We start from the raw sequence: 21,400 nt of genomic DNA, 5'->3' as shown, positions 1-21,400 counted from the left end.
CTAATTAATATGATGTATAGAGAGATCAATATTGAACAGTTAACTCCTGGGACTGAACTTTTGAATCTTATCCACAACATATGGTGTCTCTATTCTATTATAAAGATCTGAGGCTGGCTAATCACATACAAAGCTACCATTTCAGATGTTCTCCTACCTTTAATTTGTTGCTTTGTGTGCATATTCAACTCCTGTCTATATTGTTTCTTGTAATATTCAACTTTGAACGCTTAGAGAACCAAATATGTACATCATACAAAAAAAATGAATGAGCTTGAGATTTTATTTTTAATATGAAGAAATTAAATGTAGTGAGAAGCTTAAAACTATATTTAATTTTAGTTTTTGATAGTTCATTCATTTAAAAAAAGATTTATTAACTTTGCTTCTATGTCTATTATTGTGTAGGCAATTAAGATATGTCAGTGATAAGATAGATGCTTTTTCTCAAAGAATTCCCATCTGATAACATAAGAATGTGTATAAACTTGAGATGTATCATCTCTTTGAATTTGGGATACAGAACATGGAGAGTTATTTGTTACATCACAGAATTAAAGTCCTAGAAGAGACATTTGTGATCAAGGCTATCTGTGATCAAGCCTATTGTGATCAAGATTATTTCCTAAATTATATCCCTAGAAAGTGGCTTAAAATAATTAATAATAATTGTCTTTATCATATAGACTACCTAAAAAACAAATTGGTAGCCAGTTTGTTTTATTGTCCAACAATAAAACATTTATTTCCAATGTTATTTGGAAATAACATTTCCAAAATTACTATAAAGTGCTAATACAATTAATATACATTCTCCCTATGTTTAAAATAGTTTATAGCTACTGTATATATTGTAAGATGCCTCTGTTGAAAATATTCTAAGCTGTGTTTCTCCCTAATCACGCCTTAGCCAGCAACCAAAACAAAATGTCCTGCAAAAATGAAATGAGACAATATTTGTAAAGCGTTTAGAAAAGTATTTGTATATAGTAAGCCCTATATTAGTGTTTGTTAAATAAAAGTATGTGTCACAGAGATAAGTTTTTATTTTCAGAGAGAAATGGCTATATAAGTATGCCTTTGTGTTTATTGAAATAAAATATCTATATCTGTAGTAATGGATGCAAGCTGAGTGTTAGCTCAGATACTGCTAAGAACCCTTACAGTTCCCAGTGGAATGGGGAAACATGTTAATGCAGGAGTAGGAAGTATTATATCTTTCAGTTTCCTATTTTAACTTATTCAATATTATTTTATAGCATCAACTTAGACTTCTAGAAGCCCAAAAAAGAAACCAAGAAGTGGTTCTTCGTCGCAAAACAGAAGAGGCAAGTTGACCATTTGGAGGAAACATTCTGGCTTTGAGATAAATGAAGTATTTCTATAGACTAAGAGCATGAGTCAATCTCTATTGCTATTTCAGGTTACAGCTCTTCGTCGGCAAGTAAGGCCCATGTCAGATAAAGTGGCTGGGAAAGTCACTCGGAAGCTGAGCTCAACTGATACCCCTGTTCAGGACACAGGTTCCAGTGCAACTACCATAGAAACAGATGCATCAAGGGCTGGAGCCCAGCAGAAAATGAGAATTCCTGTGGCAAGAGTCCAGGCCTTACCAACACCCACGACAAATGGAACCAGGTCAACATGATTCTTCTGTTCCTCCTGACATAATCTTTGCATTACTGAATGTTGGACTTAAATGAAAAACAGCTCATTATTTGGCAGTACATAATCAAATAAGCACATAAGTAACTATGTTTGTTTTTTTATGATTCTAGAAAAAAATATCAGAGGAAAGGATTGACAGGCCGAGTGTTTACTTCTAAGACAGCTCGCATGAAGTGGCAGCTTCTTGAACGCAGGGTCACAGACATCATCATGCAGAAAATGACTATTTCCAATATGGAGGCTGATATGAATAGGCTCCTAAAGGTGTGGAAAATAGAAAGTAGATATGCTCTCCCTTAGCTGTTAATTTTAGTTTTCTAAATTTGTTCCCTGGGTAAATTGAATGCTTGCCAAGTTTTTTTGTGTGTGTGGGGGGGTGGGTGGTTGCATTGTATATGAATAGATGAATACCATTTATTTCTTTTTTTTAATTTATTTTTTTATAGAGCAGATTCTTATTAGTCATCAGTTTTATACATATCAGTGTATACATGTCAATTACAATCGCCCAATTCATCACACCACCATCCCCAACCACCCTGTGGCTTTCCCCTGTTGGTGTCCATGTGTTTGCTCTCTACATCTGTGTCTCAGCTTCTGCCCTGCAAACTGGTTCATCTGTACCATTTTTCTGGGTTCCACATACATGCGTTAATATACGATATTTGTTTTTCTCTTTCTGACTTACTTCACTCTGTATGACAGTCTCTAGATCCATCCACGTCTCAACAAATGACCCAATTTCATTCCTTTTTATGGCTGAGTAATATTCCATTGTATATATGTACCACATCTTCTTTATCCATTCATCTGTTGATGGGCATGTAGGTTGCTTCCATGACCTGGCTATTGTAAATAGTGCTGCAATGAACATTGGGGTGCATGTGTCTTTTTGAATTAAGGTTTTCTGTGGGTATATGCCCAGTAGTGGGATTGCTGGATCATATGGTAATTCTATTTTTGGTTTTTTAAGGAACCTCCATACTGTTCTCCATAGTGGCTGTATCAATTTACATTCACACCAACAGTGCAAGAGGATTCCCTTTTCTCCACACCCTCTCCAGCGTTGGTTGTTTGTAGATTTTCTGATGATGCCCATTCTAACTGGTGTGAGGTGATACCTCATTGTACTTTTGATTTGCATTTCTCTAATAATTAGTGATGTTGAGCAGCTTTTCATGTGCTTCTTGGCCATCTGTATGTCTTCTTTGGAGAAATGTTTATTTAGGTCTTCTGCCCATTTTTGGATTGGGTTGTTTGTTTCTTTAATATTGAGCTGCATGAGCTCTTTATATATTTTGGAGATTAATCCTTTGTTGATTCGCTTGCAAATATTTTCTCCCATTCCAAGGGTTGTCTTTTCGTCTTGTTTATGGTTTCCTTTGCTGTGCAAAACCTTTTTTTTCTTTTTTTTTCGCTACGCGGGCCTCTCATTGTTGTGGCCTCTCCTGTTGCAGAGCACAGGCTCTGGATGCACAGGCTCAGCAGCCATGGCTCACGGGCCCAGTTGCTCCACAGCATGTGGTATCTTCCCGGACCGGGGCATGAACCCGTGTCCCCTGCATCGGCAGGCGGACTCACAACCACTGCGCCACCAGGGAAGCCCTGTGCAAAAGCTTTTAAGTTTCATTAGGTCCCATTTGTTTATTTTTGTTTTTATTTCCATTACTCTAGGAGGTGTATCAAAAAAGTTGTTGCTGTGATTTATGTCAAAGAGTGTTCTTTCCTATGTTTTCCTCTAAGAGTTTTATAGTGTTCAGTCTTACATTTAGGTCTCGAATCCACTTTGAGTTTATTTTTGTGTATGGTGTTAGGGAGTGTTCTAATTTCATTCTTTTACATGTAGCTGTCCAGTTTTCCCAGTGCCACTTATTGAAGAGACTGTCTTTTCTCCATTTTATATCCTTGCCTCCTTTGTCATAGATCGTTGACCATGGGTTCGTGGGTTTATCTCTGGGCTTTCTCTCTTGTTCCATTGATCTATGTTACTGTTTTTGTGCCACTACCATTTTGTCTTGATTACTGTAGCTTTGTAGTATAGTCTGAAGTCAGGGAGTCTGATTCTTCCCGCTCCGTTATTTTCCCCTCAAGACTGCTTTGGCTCTTTGGGGTCTTTTGTGTCTCCATACAACTTTTAAGATTTTTTGTTCTAGTTCTGTAAAAAATGCCAGTGGTAATTTGATAGGGATTGCATTGAATCTATAGATTGCTTTGGGTAGTATAGTCATTTTCACAATATTGATTCTTCCAATCCAAGAACATGGTATATCTCTCCATCTGTTGGTATCATCTTTAATTTCTTTCATCAGTGTCTTATAGTTTTCTGCATACAGGTCTCTTGTCTCCCTAGGTAGGTATATTCCTAGGTATTTCATTCTTTTTGTTGCAATGGTAAATGGGATTGTTTCCTTAATTTCTCTTTCAGATTTTTCATCATTAGTGTTTAGGAATGGAAGAGATTTCTGTGCATTAATTTTGTATCCTACAACTTTACCAAATTCATTGATTAGCTCTAGGAGTTTTCTGGTGGCATTTTTAGGATTCTGTATGTATAGTATCTTGTCATCTGCAAATAGTGACAGTTTTACTTCTTCTTTTCCAATTTGTATTCCTTTTATTTCTTTTTCTTCTCTGATTGCTGTGTCTAGGACTTCCAAAACTATGTTGAATAATAGTGGTGAGAGTGGACATCCTTGTCTTGTTCCTGACCTTAGAGGAAATGCTTTCAGTTTTTCACCATTGAGAATGATATTTGCTGTTGGTTTCTCGTATATGGCCTTTATTATGTTGAGATAGATTCCCTCTATGCCCACTTTCTGGAGAGTTTTTATCATAAATGGGTGTTGAATTTTGTCAAAAGCTTTTTTCTGCATCTATTGAGATGATCATACGGTTTTTCTTCTTCAATTTGTTAATATGGTGTATCACATTGATTGATTTGCGTATATTGAAGAATCCTTGCATCCCTGGGATAAATCCCACTTGATCATGGTGTATGATCCTTTTAATGTGTTGTTGGATTCTGTTTGCAAGTATTTTTTTGAGGATTTTTGCATCTATATTCATCAGTGATATTGGTCTGTAATTTTCTTTTTTTGTAGTATCTTTGTTTGGTTTTGATAGGGTGATGGTGGCCTCATAGAATGAGTTTGGGACTGTTCCTTCCTCTGCAATTTTTTGGAAGAGTTTGAGAAGGATGGGTGTTGGCTCTTCTCTAAATGTTTGGTAGAATTCACCTGTGAAGCCATCTGATCCTGGACTTTTGTCTGTTGGAAGGTTTTTAATCACAGTTTCAATTTCATTAGTTGTGATTGGTTTGTTCATATTTTCTATTTCTTCCTGGTTCAGTCTTGGAAGGTTATACCTTTCTAAGAATTTGTCCATTTCTTTCAGGTTGTCCATTTTATTGGCATAGAGTTGCTTGTAGTAGTCTCTTATGATGCTTTGTATTTCTGCGGTGTCTGTTGTAACTTCTCCTTTTTCATTTCTAATTTTATTGATTTGAGTCCTCTCCCTCTTTTTCTTGATGAGTCTGGCTAATGGTTTATCAATTTTGTTTTTTCCAAAGAACCAGCTTTTAGTTTTATTGATCTTTGCTATTGTTTTCTTTGTTTCTATTTCATTGATTTCTGCTCTGATCTTTATGATTTCTTTCCTTCTGCTAACTTTGTGTTTTGTTTGTTCTTTTTGCTCTAGTTCCTTTATGTGTAAGGTTAGATTGCTTACTTGAGATTTTTCTTGTTTCTTGATGTAGGCTTTCTATAGCTATAAACTTCCCTCTTAGAACTGCTTTTGCTGCATCCCATCGGTTTTGGATTGTTGTGTGTTCATTGTCATTTGTCTCTAGGTATTTTTTGATTTCCTCTTTGATTTCTTCAGTGATCTCTTGGTTATTTAGTAATGTATTGTTTAGCCTCCATGTGTTTGTGTTTTTTACTTTTTTTCCCCTATAATTCATTTCTAGTCTTATAGTGTTGTGGTCAGAAAAGATGCTTGATATGATTTCAATTTTCTTAAATTTACTGAGGCTTGATTTGTGACCCAAGATGTGATCAATCCTGGAGAATGTTCTGTGCGCACTTGAGAAGAAATGTAATCTGCTGTTTTTGTATGGAATGTCCTATAAATATCAATTAAATCTATCTGGTCTATTGTGTAATTTAAAGCTTCTGTTTCCTTATTTGTTTTCATTTTGGATGATCTGTCCATTGGTGGAAGCGAGGTGTTAAAGTCCCCCACTATTACTGTCGATTTCCTCTTTTATAGCTGTTAGCAGTTACCTTATATATTCTGGTGCTCCTATGTTGGGTGCATATATATTTATAATTGTTATATCTTCTTCTTGGATTGATCCCTTGATCATTATGTAGTGTCCTTCCTTGTCTCTTGTAACATTCTTTATTTTAAAGTCTATTTTATCTGTTAAGAATATTGCTACTCCAACTTTCTTTTTATTTCCATTTGCTTGGAATATCTTTTTCCATCCCCTCACTTTCAGTCTGTATGTGTCCCTAGATCTGAAGTGGGTCTCTTGTAGACAGCATACATATAGGTCTTGTTTTTGTATCCATTCAGCAAGGCTGTGTCTTTTGGTTGGAGCATTTAATCCATTCACGTTTAAGGTAATTATCGATATGTATGTTCCTATTCCCATTTTCTTAATTGTTTTGGGTTTGTTTTTGTAGGTCCTTTTCTTGTCTTGTCTTTCCCACTTAGAGAAGTTCCTTTTTCATTTGTGGTAGAGCTGGTTTTGTGGTGCTGAATTCTCTTAGCTTTTGCTTGTCTGTAAAGCTTTTGATTTCTCCATCGAATCTGAATGAGATCCTTGTGGTAGAGTAATCTTGGTTGTAGGTTCTTCCCTTTCATCACTTTAAGTATATCATGCCACCCCCTTCTCGCTTGTAGTTTCTGCTGAGAAATCAGCTGTTAACCTTATGGGAGTTCCCTTGTATGTTATTTGTTGGTTTTCCCTTGCTGCCTTTCAATACTTTTCCTTTGCCTAATTTTTGCCAATTTGATTACTATGTGTCTCAGCGTGTTTCTCCTTGGGTTTATCCTGTATGGGACTCTCTGTGCACCTGGACTTGGGTAGCTATTTACTTTCCCATGTTAGGGAAGTTTTCGACTATAATCTCTTCAAATATTTTCTCGGGTCCTTTCACTCTCTCTTCTTCTTCTGGGATCCCTATAATGCGAATGTTCTTGCGTTTAATGTTGTCCCAGAGGTCTGTTAGGCTGTCTTCATTTCTTTTCATTCTTTTTTCTTTATTCTGTTCCTCAGCAGTGAATTCCACCATTCTGTCTTCCAGGTCAATTATCTGTTCTTCTGCTTCAGTTATTCTGCTATTCATTCCTTCTAGTGTAGTTTTCATTTCAGTTATTGTATTGTTCATTTCTGTTTGTTTCTTCTTTAATTCTTCTAGGTCTTTGTTAAACATTTCTTGCATCTTCTCAATCTTTGCCTCCATTCTTTTTCAGAGGTCCTGCATCATCTTCACTATCAGTATTCTGAATTCTTTTTGTGGAAGGTTGCCTATCTCCACTTCATTTAGTTGTTTTTCTGCGGTTTTATCTTGTTCCTTCATCTGGTACATAGCCCTCTGCTTTTCATCTTCTCTATCTTTCTGTGAATGTGATTTTTGTTCCACAGGCTACAGGATTGTAGTTCTTCTTGCTTCTGCTGTCTGCCCTCTGGCGGTTGAGGCTATCTCCATTTCTTTTTTTTAATTGTGGTAAGATCAGATACCATGAGAGCTACCCTCTTAACACATTTTTAAATGTACAGCACAGTGTTGTTAGCTATAAGCACAATGTTGTAAAGAAGAGTTCTATAACTTATTCCTCTTGCATAACTGAAACTTTATATCCACTGAACAGCAGATCCCCATTTCCTCCTCCCCCCAGCCCTTGGTAGCCACCATTCTATTTACTGCTTCTATGAGTGTGACTATTTTAGTTGCCTCATATAAGTGGAATCCTGCAGTATTTGCCCTTCTGTTAACTCATTTCATTTGGCATAATGTTCTCAAGGTCCTAGATGAAAATAATTTCTTAAAATCAAATCTGTTTTCTCAATAGCAAAGGGAAGAACTCACAAAAAGACGAGAGAAGCTTTCAAAAAGAAGGGAAAAGATAGTCAAGGAAAATGGAGAGGGAGATAAAAATGTGGTTACCATCAATGAGGAGATGGAGTCATTAACTGCTAATATAGATTATATCAATGACAGTATTTCTGATTGTCAAGCCAACATCATGCAGATGGAAGAAGCAAAGGTTTGTAACTAAAAAGGTGTTTAATGACTTAATAAGAAGTATTTTTGTATTTTTTGTCATTAAAAACACTTTGAATTTTTATATGAAGGTATTTTCTGTCTATGGTTTAATGTGATTCTTAGGTTTTGCATGTATACCACTCCCTGCCTGCTTTCCATTTCTGTGCCTATTTTGTGATATTATTATTGTTTACACAAGGCATATATAATGTATTAATCAACCTTGAGTTCTTAACTGCTCAAATGTCTTGTCTTTTAAACTAGACCATATGTTTCTTGGAGTAGGGATCATATTTTATACTTTTCTGTGGAGTCACATTAGCTAATCCAATGATATCAAATAAATGCATGAAACAATGGCTTTGTCTTCTGTTAAATACATTCAGGTCAAGGTAATGATACATCATATGTTGGTTTGATGTAGGAAGAAGGAGAAACGTTGGATGTCACTGCAGTCATTAATGCTTGTACACTTACAGAAGCCAGATACCTGCTAGATCACTTCCTGTCAATGGGCATCAATAAGGTAAGTTCTAACTACACTATTATTGAAAACCTAAGCTTTGGTTAATTCATTGCAATTTTGCTTATCTTTCTCTATTGACCCTTTCCTTTGTAATAAGGAGGAAGATTCTTTTCCTTAGAGTTAAGAAAACTCAGCAGTATTTACATCAATTCCATTAGCTTCTCATCTTTGTGCTTGTGTATTAGAACAGGTAAACAACTTAAAGAATAATTTCTTTTTCACTTTAACAAAGGAAAAGTTAAAAGAAAAATCTCTTAGGGTGCTCAAAAAAAATCAGAAAGGAAAAAATACAGTTGCACTCTCCTTGTCTTCAGAAACTTCTGCCTAAATATTAAAGGTGATAATTTCTGACTCACCTTTTTTCCCACGTTGAAACTGTGCTAGACCTTTAATGGTTTGTTCTCTCACTTAATCCTCACAACGTGGAAGGAAGTAAGAATCATTCATATCATTTGAATATTTGGAAACTGAGAATCGGGAAGATAAGGTAACTTGCTTAGGGTCAACGAGCTTGCAAGTGCAGAAGCTGGGATGAATCGAGATCTATTTAATGTCAAAGTCCATACATCATATGCATTTGCTATTTGATACAGATCTTTGTGTGGTAGATTCTGTTTTGTATGATCTAAGATAAATTTTTTTTTGGGGGGTTGTTGTTATAGGGTCTTCAGGCTGCCCAGAAAGAGGCTCAAATTAAAGTACTTGAAGGTCGGCTTAAACAAACTGAAATAACCAGTGCTACACAAAACCAGCTCTTATTTCATATGTTGAAAGAGAAAGCAGAATTAAATCCTGAGCTAGATGCTTTACTAGGTCATGCTTTACAAGGTAATTTGGATTAAATTTTAGTTAAATAAATTGCATGGTAACTTTGCTCTTTGAGTATGCTATACTCTACCTTTTTTCCCTATAGCTTGACTGAATAGATGCTATATTTACTTATGCTTTTGATAATTATTCCTGCTTTAATTTGCATGTATAAATTTTGGGGGATGTAATTATTGTCATTGCAAGAAATGATTAGCAACTTAAAAAGGCTTCCTTAGCATTATTAAGTAATTAGTTTTTATGAATAAATAAGATCAACCATGCTTCTGAATTGGTTGTTTAAATTATTTAAAGTATTAACCAAGTTTCATTACTTTACATATCTAACTGCCTTAAAAAATAAATTTATAAGTGTTTGCTATGGCATCTATTCTACATATCTTATAAATGATACATAATCTTGTTTTATATGAGAGTTCTTAACATTGGATTTGTTTTGATTGGAGTATTGCTTTTTGTTTCCTTTTTGCTGTTATTTACACAGATCTAGATAGCATACCATTAGGTAAGTATGTTTAGCTTTCTGTGTACCCTACAGCTGCATGAATTACTAATTGTTCATGTACACTAATTGTGGTACATCTTATTTAAAAATTTTTATTGGCAGCGAGCTGGTTTTTGCATGATCTTTTATGAAATGTATCTGTGACCACAAACATACTAAGTCTTTTGTCTTTCTTACACATTTCCTGATTTTTAAGTTCTTAGATGTTTAAAGAAGTATGTTTATTTTTCTATTTTATTATTTGAACTCCAGATTTGGTTCCAGTTTCATAAGCCCCTCTTTCTTGTAGTAAAAAATGGAACATATATTCCTTTTTAATTTTTAAATCTATCTGTTAACTTGAATCTGTTGTTTTACCCTCATAAATAACTTTCTGTGTTATTTATCTTTTATATATATTTGTTTTTGGTTTATATTTGCTAGATTCTCAGTTGATCTTAAGTTTTATAAAATTAAGCCACGTATATTTTAATATTGTAACTTGAATAAAACTATCCAAAGGATTTTAATGAACAGATTAAAACATTATTTATAATTATAATATTTTCAAGTTAGAGCTTTAGATATCACTGAGTATTGAGATTTTTGACATTTTCCCTTGCCAGTACAACATTCATGTGAACTACACCCACTCATGAGTAGTATCTATACTCCTCCTAGTGGTTATATACATGAAGGATCAGAAGCATCAGTGTAATTTTATTACTTGCAATTTTCGTGAATGATTATTTTGGACCAGTTTTTATTTCAAATTATTTCAAAATCTGATCTTAACTTTTTTCTAATCACGCAGCTGTCAAAATTTTCTAATACTTGATGGAGAGGAATGTAACTGAAAGATTAAATGTAATTTCCTCTCTGGGTTATTAAAATAAACATAACCTATGAATCTGAATTTATTTTAAACGATGCAAATAAAATACATGAACTATTTGGTTCTTTTTTTTTTCCCGGTACGCGGGCCTCTCACTGTTGTGGCCTTTCCCGTTGTGGAGCACAGGCTCCGGACGCGCAGGCTCAGCGGTCATGGCTCACGGGCCTAGCCTGTTCGCGGCATGTGGGATCTTCCCAGACCGGGGCACAAACCCGTGTCCCCTGCATTGGCAGGCGGACTCTCAACCACTGAGCCACCAGGGAAGCCCTGTTTGATTTTTTTAGACGTTTACCCTGTGTGTTAAATCTCAAAATAGTATTTCCTTGAGATCAATTCCATAATACAGATATGGACAGGCTACAACTTTTATCCTGCTCAAGCTATAACAAAGACAGGTAGAAAAAGGATTGGTTATATTAAGGAACCATGTTAGGCTGCCCAAATTTCTGAATTATAACCAGAATTTTTGCCATTCCATGTGTTATTAAGCATGTTTCTTTTCCTCTTCCTCTTCCTCTTTCTTCCTCTTATCCTTCTCCCCCTCCTCCTCCTCTGACTTTTCTTTGTTCTTCTTCATCTTAGTGGCTCAATTTATAGTAATAAGTAAATTCTTATTTAAGTCCATTATCTCTTTTAACTTGGAAGAAAAATGCAATGCCCTCTTTGATGTCCTTTTGTGCAGAAAATATTAAACTGCTATTTGATGTGCATTGTTACTTTTTCACAGCTTTCAAGCAACTTTTAATTATCTGTAGCTTAAAACAGGGTCAAAAACAGAGAGGGGAAACACGTTCAGCTGATATAACCTGTGACTCATGGCATAAATTTTCCCTAAGGCCATAATCTAGACCAGAGGTGCTTAGAAGAAAAGCACGGAAGGAGAAAAACATGGAAGTTAAATACACAGAAACTAGATGGTCATATTCATTGCTTTAAAAAATATTTATTTAGTTTCAATTTATCTCAACTTTGGGCTGGGTGCTGGGATTCAAAGATAAATAAGACACAGAGTCTTGCCCTCATGGACTTGATACCTTGCTGAGGGTGACAGACCATGAACAGATTATGATACATTGCAGACAGGGCAGAGATTGAGATATGTACAGGGAATTATGGGAACACAGAATGGGGCTACCCAGCAAGAATGGAGGAGTTGATGGAGGCCTTCTGGAGGGGGTGAAATTTGAGCTGAAACATAAATGAAGAAAAAGATTTAGCCAGGCAAGAGACAAGGTGGAAAGGGGCTGGGCAGAAGAGTCACTCTGAGCAGGGAGTAAGTTAAAAGTTGGACATTTAGCCAAAATATTGTATGAATGAGGACTTCAAGCAGGTTGGTGCTCTGGAGCAACAAGTATGTGGTGTAGGATGATGAATATAAGGCTAGAGGGGGAGCAAGGGCCAGTACTCCATGCTAATAGGCTTGTATTGTTGTAGCCTTTGAAGAACATCTTTATTTTCCCCTTCTTTTTTCCCTACCTATGTTGGTGTTCCTAAGATCTTCTCCTATGTTTGGGGATTTGCTAGAAGACTCAGGGGGCTCAGCATATAGTTGTATTCATGGCAAAGATTCATGAGAGCAATGTAGGAAGGATACACAACAAGATTGTAAAGGAAAAAGACTCAGATGGAGTCAGGAGGAATCCATGTCCAGGCTGCCTTATGCTCTCTCCCTCCCAGGAAACATCACACAGAATGCACTTTTCCCCCGGAATGAAAATGCAACAACATGTGTGCATAGTGTACACCCAAGGAAGTCCATTAGACCCTCAGCACCTGAGGTTTTTACTGGGAACTAGTCACATAGGCACGCTTTGTCTAGTATATACGAGAATTTTAGACTCCAGAAGGAAAGCAGGAGCTCTCAGCATAAGCCATATTGTTTGCACAAATGTTCTAGGTATAATGAACTTCCCTCACTAGTTAACTGATGACTAGGGATACTCTGAGAGCCAAGTTTCAGATGACAGACAAAATCCAACCTTGCAAGGAGGCCTTTCTAAGGATAGTAGTCTCTGGGCTGCTATGTTAACTCTTTTCCATACACTACATATATATATATATGTATATATACATATATATATATATATACAGACACACACACATATACATACATATATACATATCTATATACCTATATAAACTTTAAAAAAGACTTTAATAGTAACTGTTTGGTTAACTTCTAGTGATGTGAGATTATGCAGCTGTGTACCGATATGTATGAACTTTAAAGCATTTTGCAGTTTTACGTCTCTGCTTTTAGCTTTAATGCTCAGTGATGAGAAGAGAAGCTGGTGTTGGGCTGGAATTATGTTCTTAGAGTTGAGAGTAGAGCAGTGAGGTGATGGCATGTCCTGCTGCCCAGATGGCTGTAGTGCTACAGACAAAGCTCAGTCCTGAAGAGGTGTCTATTTTGGTGAATGTCTGGGTGGAGGGTTGTATCCTCTGGCTGGGTTGGTTATGTCAAACTGTAATTATCTCTAAATAAGGCATATATGCATATGCAAGAGCTAAGTAGCTTTTACTGAGCACTCATATGATGTTTAATATACTAACTTGTTTCATCACTCCCTACAAGAAAATTACTAGTCAATCTTAGCCTGCTTTTATACATGGAAAAATAAAGACTAGATTTGTCATTTCTTTACATTTTCTATGTTATTGACTAATTCAGTCACCTTAGCACTCAATTATCCTTTCTTTGAAGCACATCCTCCAGCCTGCAAGCGTGGGCTTTGAGATACACATTGCCTTCAAGACCACCATTTTGCTCATTTCGGAAAGTAAACTCCCTTTGTGTGGGTCCTAGATGGGCTCCATTTTAGATAATGCTATCAAGTATTACTGAATTTCTATCGAAGTGTCTGCTAAACAGTGAGGAAGAATGGGAGCATCTGAGAAAGGAATTAGTTGACTTATGAGCATAATCCACCTGTATGATATAAATGTAAAAGTTAAAGGGGGATGAATACTGTATATTTTTCACTGACATATATATAATTATTTTTAAATATTCTATTTATTTATTTTCCTTAATTTTTTGCCTGCATCGGGTCTTAGTTGCGGCACACAGGATCTTATTGAGGCACAAGTGATCTTTTCATTACAGTGCACTGTCTGCTCAGGCTTCTCTCTAGTTGCGGTGCCTGGGCTTTTCTAGTTGTGGTGTGTGGGTTTTTTCTCTCTAGTTGTGGCACACGGACTCTAGGGCACGTGGGCTCTGTAGTTGTGGTGCATGGGTTCCAGAGCACATGAGCTCTATAGTTTGTGGCAGGCGGGCTCTCTTGTTGAGGCGTGCGAGCTTGGTAGTTGTGGCGCAAGGGCTTAGTTGCCCTGCGGCATGTGGGATCTTAGTTGCCTGACCAGGGATCGAACCCACATCCCCTGCATTGGAAGTGGATGTTTTACCACTGGACCACGAGCGAAGTCCCCAACGTATAATTGTTGATAGTATTGCCTTTAGTTTTGTGGAATGGCTTTATAATAAAATGTATAAGTTTTGAAAACTTGCACCTGTGTTAGGGGCTCACTGACATTTTAAATAATTTACTTTCAGTGGCTGTTTTATTTACTGACTTCCTACTAGTTTTATATGTTTGCTTTTTCCTCTCTTTTTATTAGTGTGCTACAGTTGTTCTGAAATAGCAGTGGTTTGTTTGTATTTATCTACAAAACTGTTGCATGGAAACCCATAGTTTTAGTCCTTTATGTACATGTGAATGAGCTGCATGCTGGTATGTAACTCCTGAATACCTTGACACACACACATGCTCTCTCTCTACTTGAAAACAAAAATAAAAATAAAGGAAAATATATAAGTTGGAATACTGATAAAGTACAACTATGTTTATACCTATGTAGTTTTTGAAGTTGGCTCAGTACATTAAAGGGAGCGCATGCAGCATTTACTTTAATCTTGTGTTTTACTCAGTGGTTTTTCATACATGGGATAAATGGATGGTGTGGGATAAATACATACTCTGAAAAATATATAAATAATTCTACATACTCTGATAAATACATGATCTCATTTCCATCCTGTGAATGCTGTTCTGTTTTATCATTCAACTCATAGCTTTCCTATTTTGAACATATTTTTCTCATCCTAGGGCATATAATCAAAGGAGTTTCTTAGAAATATTTTTTTACATTTCTAATTTGATTCAGTTACTAAAACCAAAGTGCCCATATTGAGAGAACTTGGGCTGTTGCTTATTATAGCATAGGGATTACAGTCATCATTCAAATTGTGACATGTGGATGATACTTACATTTTGGACATTTTTTTAGAAAATGTAGAGGACAGCACTGATGAGGATGTACCTTTAAACAGCCCAGGATCAGAAGGAAGGTAAGAGAGGCTTTAGAAACTTAATAGATTTGACTTATTTCTGTAATATTTTTAATAATTTTATCCTGTGCATCAAAGAATTACCATAAAACAAATAATTTTGGATTTTATGGCTAAGGGAAGAGAACTAGAAACAGTAATATGGAAGCCCAACTAAGTAATGTTTAACCATCAAAAACTTTAAAATAAAAATACTGGGATATTTAAGGAAGGAAAATGGACTATTTTAATTAGTTTATTTTGATTTTAAATATTGTCTTTCTGTGTTTTCTGTAGGCATATAAATTTTTTTCCATACTTGTACTCATTAGAGGACATACAGTTTTCTATAAGTTCCCTTTTAATCATGTGGTTAATTACTTATTTGCACATAGCTCACTCTCTTCAGACCTTATGAAGCTTTGTGGTGAAGTGAAACCTAAAAACAAGGTAAGGAGAATTGAAAATACCAGGTAAACATTTTTTCTGCTGTTCTTTATTGTCACTATTAATCACATAGGCCTCAGGTTTGACTCTTAATAGGTCAGCAAGTAGGCATGCTTTTACCAAAGATTTCATGTGTAAGAAATTTAGTTCTTTATCATATTCCCCCTTGAAAAAAATTTATATTGAAAAATTGCTCCTTTGTGAAACTTGTGATTTACTGTATTCTTGTACTTTTTCTACTAGATAAGATATGATTATGGAAAACAATCCTTAAAAATAATTTAGATTGACAGGAGATTTTTGAAATTTTAACATTCTAGTATGTCCTCAAGTATTCCTTATTTATTTTGTTTAACTGTGTCTTGAGGTGGTTTGAATAGGCCAACTCTTAATCATCATTTTGTATTGAAAATTGATGCTATAATGTATATTTGTGAAGCTTAAAAAAATAAAGGATACATCCTGTTAGATGTGTAAGAAACACATGGTCTATTTCAGATTGAGTGTTGGTAACATTGGTACTAGATGAATTAACTAACTATCTTAAGATGTTTGAAAACAAAGAATTCTTGTAGCGCTTAGTAAATATTTGTTGAATGAATGGATGAAATCAGGACTCAAAATAGTACTGTGCTAATGGACAGGATGGATTTAAGGCCCACAGTGGTTAGCCAGGTAATATAAATGAGTAATTTGGCTGAATATAAGGTAATTAATAGGGATTATTATGATTACCTGAAGTGGACATGCTGCATCTAAAGCAAATAGCCACCACTCAACTACTGCTTATTTTTGCCATGATGGAATATGGGCCTAAGGCTACCAGATCCTCAACTTTTTAAAGAGAAGCTTTAAATATGGATTTTAATGGAGAATTTCCTTATCTTTAAAATACTGGGCTAGCCAACTGAAAAACATCTCCAGTCTTTATGTATGGTCCTTGAGGTACTGGCTTGGTGACATGTGGTTTGTGTCTTATTATTCTAAGTGACTAAGTAGAAGTTACCCAAACTCAAAGAAAGCATTTGAGTATAGTTTGGATCCAGTCTTAAGTGGAGGAGAGAATCTCCTAAGGTAACTTGGTCTTTCAGGCCTTGTGAAAGCCAGAGAGAAATGTGAAGTGGTAGCCTAAAGGTCATCTCCTAATAAAACCCACCGTGGTTCGGAATTCCCAAGAAAATGACTCAATTTGCAGTAGGGAGAACTGACAGGGTAAAAGGTTGACCTGCAGGGCTTTCTCTTTCCAAAAGTTTTCAGGTATTATCTACCACTCCTTTTGAACTGCAAAGATGCCTAAAAGGTTCTCATATTATTTATTTTTCACTCATTGAAAAAGTGAAGTTGAGTATATATTTTAAATAGATATTTACCAGCACTATGTTAAATGCAGGGGATACAAAGTTGAATAAAATAGGTTGTCTGCCCTTTAGAGGTTTCTAATCTGGTAAACACCTTGATTATCTGTTAATACATTAGCGATAGCAGCCAACTCTAAGCGTTAACAACAAGGTAGTCCCATTGGTTTTTCAGGAGTATGGAAGGGAATGCTTATGGTAAATTTAGATTCTAGGAAAATAACCTTCACCTGCCTCACCATGCTGACAAAAGCTGGTATGGACTGGTGGTACATATCCAGCAGGCAGATTAAACACCCAGTTAAAGCGTCAGAGGGGGCAGGGTCATAAAAAAGGAGAAACAGATGTAAAAATTGATAGTAAAATGAAATTAAAATTTATATTAAATAAATCATCTAAGCCTGGGAAACATCAGAATTTAGTTGAATGTCCCTGCAACTATCTTTTGGTTTAATTTCTTTCTTCTTTCTTTCTTTCTTTTTTTTTTTTTAAATGATATGTTGAGGGAGCTGGCGATGAATGGCAGTATAGCACAATAATATTGGAGGCAGATTGCCTGGTTTTGAATCTGGCTTTGCCACTTACTAGCTGTGTGACTTTGGACTTTTAGCTTCTCTGTGCCTCAGTTCTCTCATTTGTGAATTGGGATAATGATAGTATATACTAATATAGTAAAGTATTTATAACAATTTCTGGCATCCAACAGAAATGTTGGCTATTATTACGACCTCTAAAGGTCTTATCTGGCTGTAGCTCTGGCTTGTCACTATCTTACATGTTATGTTTGACACACTTGCTAGGAAAAGACATGCTAAATGTTTTACCTATTTCAAATGAATATTAAATATCGCCTAGTCATCTTCCCTGCGAAAATTTGCACATGATTGTTTTTCCTTCCATTCTCTGACTAGGCCCGAAGGAGAACCACCACTCAAATGGAATTGCTGTATGCAGATAGCAGTGACCTAGCTTCAGACACTAGTACAGGAGATGCCTCCTTGCCTGGCCCTCTTACACCTGTTGTAGAAGGGCAAGAGATTGGAATGAATACAGAGACAAGTACTTCTGCTAGGGAAAAAGAGCTCCCTCCCCCATCTGGCTTCCCTTCTAAGATAGGCAGCATGTAAGTCTGGCCCAGCTACACTAACTTCCTTTCTTTTGGCTTTCTTTTTTAAAAAAAAAAATGCATGTTGCTAATTTCTTATTTCTATTTTTTAAAATTTATGTAAATAAGATCTCTAGTTTTCAAAGTAATTTCTGTTAGGTGTTGTGTCTCCTAATTTTTGGACATTCAAAATAATTTAAATGAGATGTTCTTTGTTGAATTACTTTGTCTTATTTCTAAGTTTTAGGGTCTTTCTTAAAGATTATAATTTTTATAAAGGCTGAGTTGTGAATTACAGAAAAAATCTATTTAGAAACACCTAAACTAGATTAAAGTTATACCTATAAAACCATTATATAAAACAGAAGCTTTAAAGATTCTTAAATTTACTCTAAATTACATTATATCCTAGTTCTAAGAGCCTGGTCAAGATAGTAAACCTTTGCTGACACTTTTAAAGAAAAATACAAATGTCAGTTACAAATAATACATTTTGAATTTTCCTAATTCTTTGCCTTGAAGCACATTGCACGTCTGGGAGTGTACACACAAAGTATAAATATTGTATTATTAAAGATTTGAAGGAGGAAATATTACCTCTCCTCTCTATGATAATCTTAACAAAAAACATTCCATTCAAAACAAATCTTATTTAAAAATTTTTCATTATTATCTTGAGAACAAAGATTTCCCTACACAGGCCTGTGTGTGTGTGTGTGTGTGTGTGTGTGTGTGTGTGTGTGTATGTGTGTGTGTGTTTTGTTAGTTATATTAAAATTACATCAGTCATTCACTGGTAAAGATTTTTAATGGCTTTTTTCCAAACTAACTCTCACGTGTGATCTAGCAGATGATCTATTGAATGAACACATCATTGCATTGGGAAATATTGCCCAAAAAATGGTTCATACTATATGACTCTGTATGTCATACTCCCCACCCTAATTTGAACATCTGTTTCCCATAACTTTCTTCATCTTATAAAGATATTTTCACTGTCTTCCATTCAGTAAGCCCATCTGCTACCTTTAGTTCCAAAATTAATTTTAATGACAGAACTATCTTGCATGTGCTTGAGGTGACTTATGTAATTAACTATTAGATTTGCTCTTAGAGATTGCTAACCAGTATAGCTTATGGCTTCAGTGCTTTTTTGGTAAGATAACAGTGGAAGAATTGCTTTTGGTGAAGGTAGTGATATAGAACTGAGAACAGATTTTAGAGACTCCTATGTGTTCAGCATTTAGTCTATCAGATGAATAGAGACTTTTGGAACTTCAAGACTAAATCTATGACCTGGAATCCAGAATTCAGGTAATACCTTCCTTTTGCCCTTTTGTTTTTCATTTTAAAAATGTATCATTCATGACAGGTTGTAGAAATGTCTTTTAGACACTGTCTCTTCACATGACTTATTATCTAAGTTTTCATAAATTAAGATGTTTGTGTAATTCTGTACAAATTTAAAAGTTGGTCATGTGCTTGGTGCAGTAACTCTTATATCCCATTACTACATGACTTCCATTGCATAAAGTAAAAGAATTTACTCAAGTGGGCCTTATGATTTAAATGATGCAGAACTTCTAAAATGTGATTTCCTCTAATTAGAAAAATCAGGCACGTGAAGTTTAATTATATTTAGTTTTCACTTTCAAATAGGAATCACTGTAAGCCCATTCTGGGGATCCTGCTTGCTAATTCCTTAGTGGTTTTTTTCCTTATTAATAAAGCTAGTCAAGGATAGCAAAAAATTCAGTTTTTTCAATTAAAATTCATTACCACTGTACACAACAATCATAGTCTTACATTATTAATTACATAGCCACTATTGAACATTTAAAGTCTATAATAAAACAAAAATATTTTTAGTACTAAAATAGATATAGCTAACTAATACTTAAATACTAGTTAAGTAAAATGATTGTAGTTTTTTGTGATTACCTGTAGTATTCTTTTGTGACTGTGTAAGTATTAATTCATTAAGTCTCATTGTTTCTCATATTCTGATATTCTAATATTTTTGTTCTTGCAAGACTATAAAGACAATTTTTCTTCAACTGAAGCAATTCTAATCAAACTTAAACACTTCATGTTTAAAATTTAAAAATTATTTTAGCTATTTGGCAGTATAGCATTGATGTTTACATTCAAAGATAATGGGCATGTATGTATTTGACAAAATTGCCAATTTAAAAATTAAATATGTAGTTATCAAGCTCCCATTAATTAAAATAACTCATGTGATATTTTCCTGTCCTAGTTCTATTTCTTATTTCCAAATAATCTTTCTCAAGTTCCAGTTATTAATCTATTAAATATTTAGGTTGAGTATCTGCCAAAGTTATACGTATATATTTAAAATTAGATGATTATAGAACCTTTCTCTCTCTTAGTTCCAGACAGTCATCTGTATCAGAAAAAAAGTTACCAGAGCCTTCCCCTGTAACAAGGAGAAAGGCATATGAGAAAGGGGAAAAATCAAAGGCCAAGGAACAAAAACAGTAAGTTACCCATGCTTTTTATCTACTAGATTGTATAAAATGTCTGATGCACTTAGATGCTAAAGCACAATAGTGAAATTATTTTCCATATTCAGACTGACTCTGGGATTGTGACTGATTTGACTAATCAAGACAATCAAGTGTGCTGTTGGCTTGTATAAGTAGTCTAACTTTCTTGTTAACACATACTTGTAAATAAATTTGAGCACTTGTCCCCATTCATATAGTCTGATTTATTTTTCAATTATTTGTGCATATCATTTTGGAGTTAATATACCTTTCAGGAGAAGTTTATTAAAACTACAGATAGTCTTCTAGAAAGTTTTGAAATTAATTTTGACTGTCATCTGATAAAGCTGACATTGATTTCACCTCTTTAAAATGGTTAACAAAAATCTAGTGTTAGAAGATGTGTGACTTGTGCCATTTTCTTGCTGTTCTTTTATGTTTAAATTGGTATTATCCTTAATTGTTTTTTTTGTTGAAATAGTTTAAAAGCTATTTGTGTGTTTTGTGAGGGTTAGTTTACTTAATAGTACACAATATAATCTGATGGTCCACTTACGTGGACATTTGTAAATTGCAACACCACAACACACAGAAAGTTATAAATGGGTTAGAGCCACTGTTACCTTTCTACCCTGTGGCACACTGAGATCTCCCTCAGGTCTCCTAAGGAGCTGCATATAGCAGGTAGATCTCTGACATGCTCTTGAGTAGGAATATCAATGCTAATCTATATTTAAGTATTGGTAAAGACAATTTCTTTAACATAAAAATAATTATGAAAGAAGTTTTCATATATTTTCTGTACCCAAGTGGATGATCTTATACCATCCTCCTCCCTTGTACCACCATGCACACTCTCTACTTTGACCACTGGTTTAGCTGACGTGAATGTCATGGAGGTTGCTCTTCTAATCATCCTTGTTTCCTGTATTTAAAGATGTAATTTACCTGTTTCTACTGAATCGAATGTCTTAAGAATAAGT

The 21,400-nt window shown here is 35.0% G+C and overlaps 1 protein-coding gene across 3 annotated transcripts in view; it reads left to right on the top strand.

The window, feature by feature from the left end:
* The window catches only part of KIF21A (kinesin family member 21A), a 158,129-nt gene that overhangs the window by 114,727 nt on the left and 22,002 nt on the right, over nucleotides 1-21,400 (top strand). For 2 of the 3 annotated variants that reach the window (XM_060024582.1, XM_060024580.1), the window contains 11 exons: nucleotides 1,260-1,328; nucleotides 1,424-1,638; nucleotides 1,779-1,932; nucleotides 7,747-7,941; nucleotides 8,365-8,466; nucleotides 9,129-9,294; nucleotides 9,779-9,799; nucleotides 14,961-15,021; nucleotides 15,396-15,450; nucleotides 17,714-17,925; nucleotides 20,301-20,408. In XM_060024582.1, the coding sequence (XP_059880565.1) occupies nucleotides 1,260-1,328; nucleotides 1,424-1,638; nucleotides 1,779-1,932; nucleotides 7,747-7,941; nucleotides 8,365-8,466; nucleotides 9,129-9,294; nucleotides 9,779-9,799; nucleotides 14,961-15,021; nucleotides 15,396-15,450; nucleotides 17,714-17,925; nucleotides 20,301-20,408 (1,358 nt within the window). The remainder of the gene's footprint in view (nucleotides 1-1,259; nucleotides 1,329-1,423; nucleotides 1,639-1,778; nucleotides 1,933-7,746; nucleotides 7,942-8,364; nucleotides 8,467-9,128; nucleotides 9,295-9,778; nucleotides 9,800-14,960; nucleotides 15,022-15,395; nucleotides 15,451-17,713; nucleotides 17,926-20,300; nucleotides 20,409-21,400) is intronic. The other variant, XM_060024581.1, reaches the window with a different exon arrangement.

This window comes from Delphinus delphis, chromosome 11 (assembly GCF_949987515.2).
Source record: "Delphinus delphis chromosome 11, mDelDel1.2, whole genome shotgun sequence".
Taxonomy (NCBI): Eukaryota; Metazoa; Chordata; class Mammalia; order Artiodactyla; family Delphinidae; genus Delphinus; species Delphinus delphis.
The sequence above is the reverse complement of the archived record's forward strand: the minus strand, read 5'-3'. Positions and strand labels throughout refer to the sequence as shown.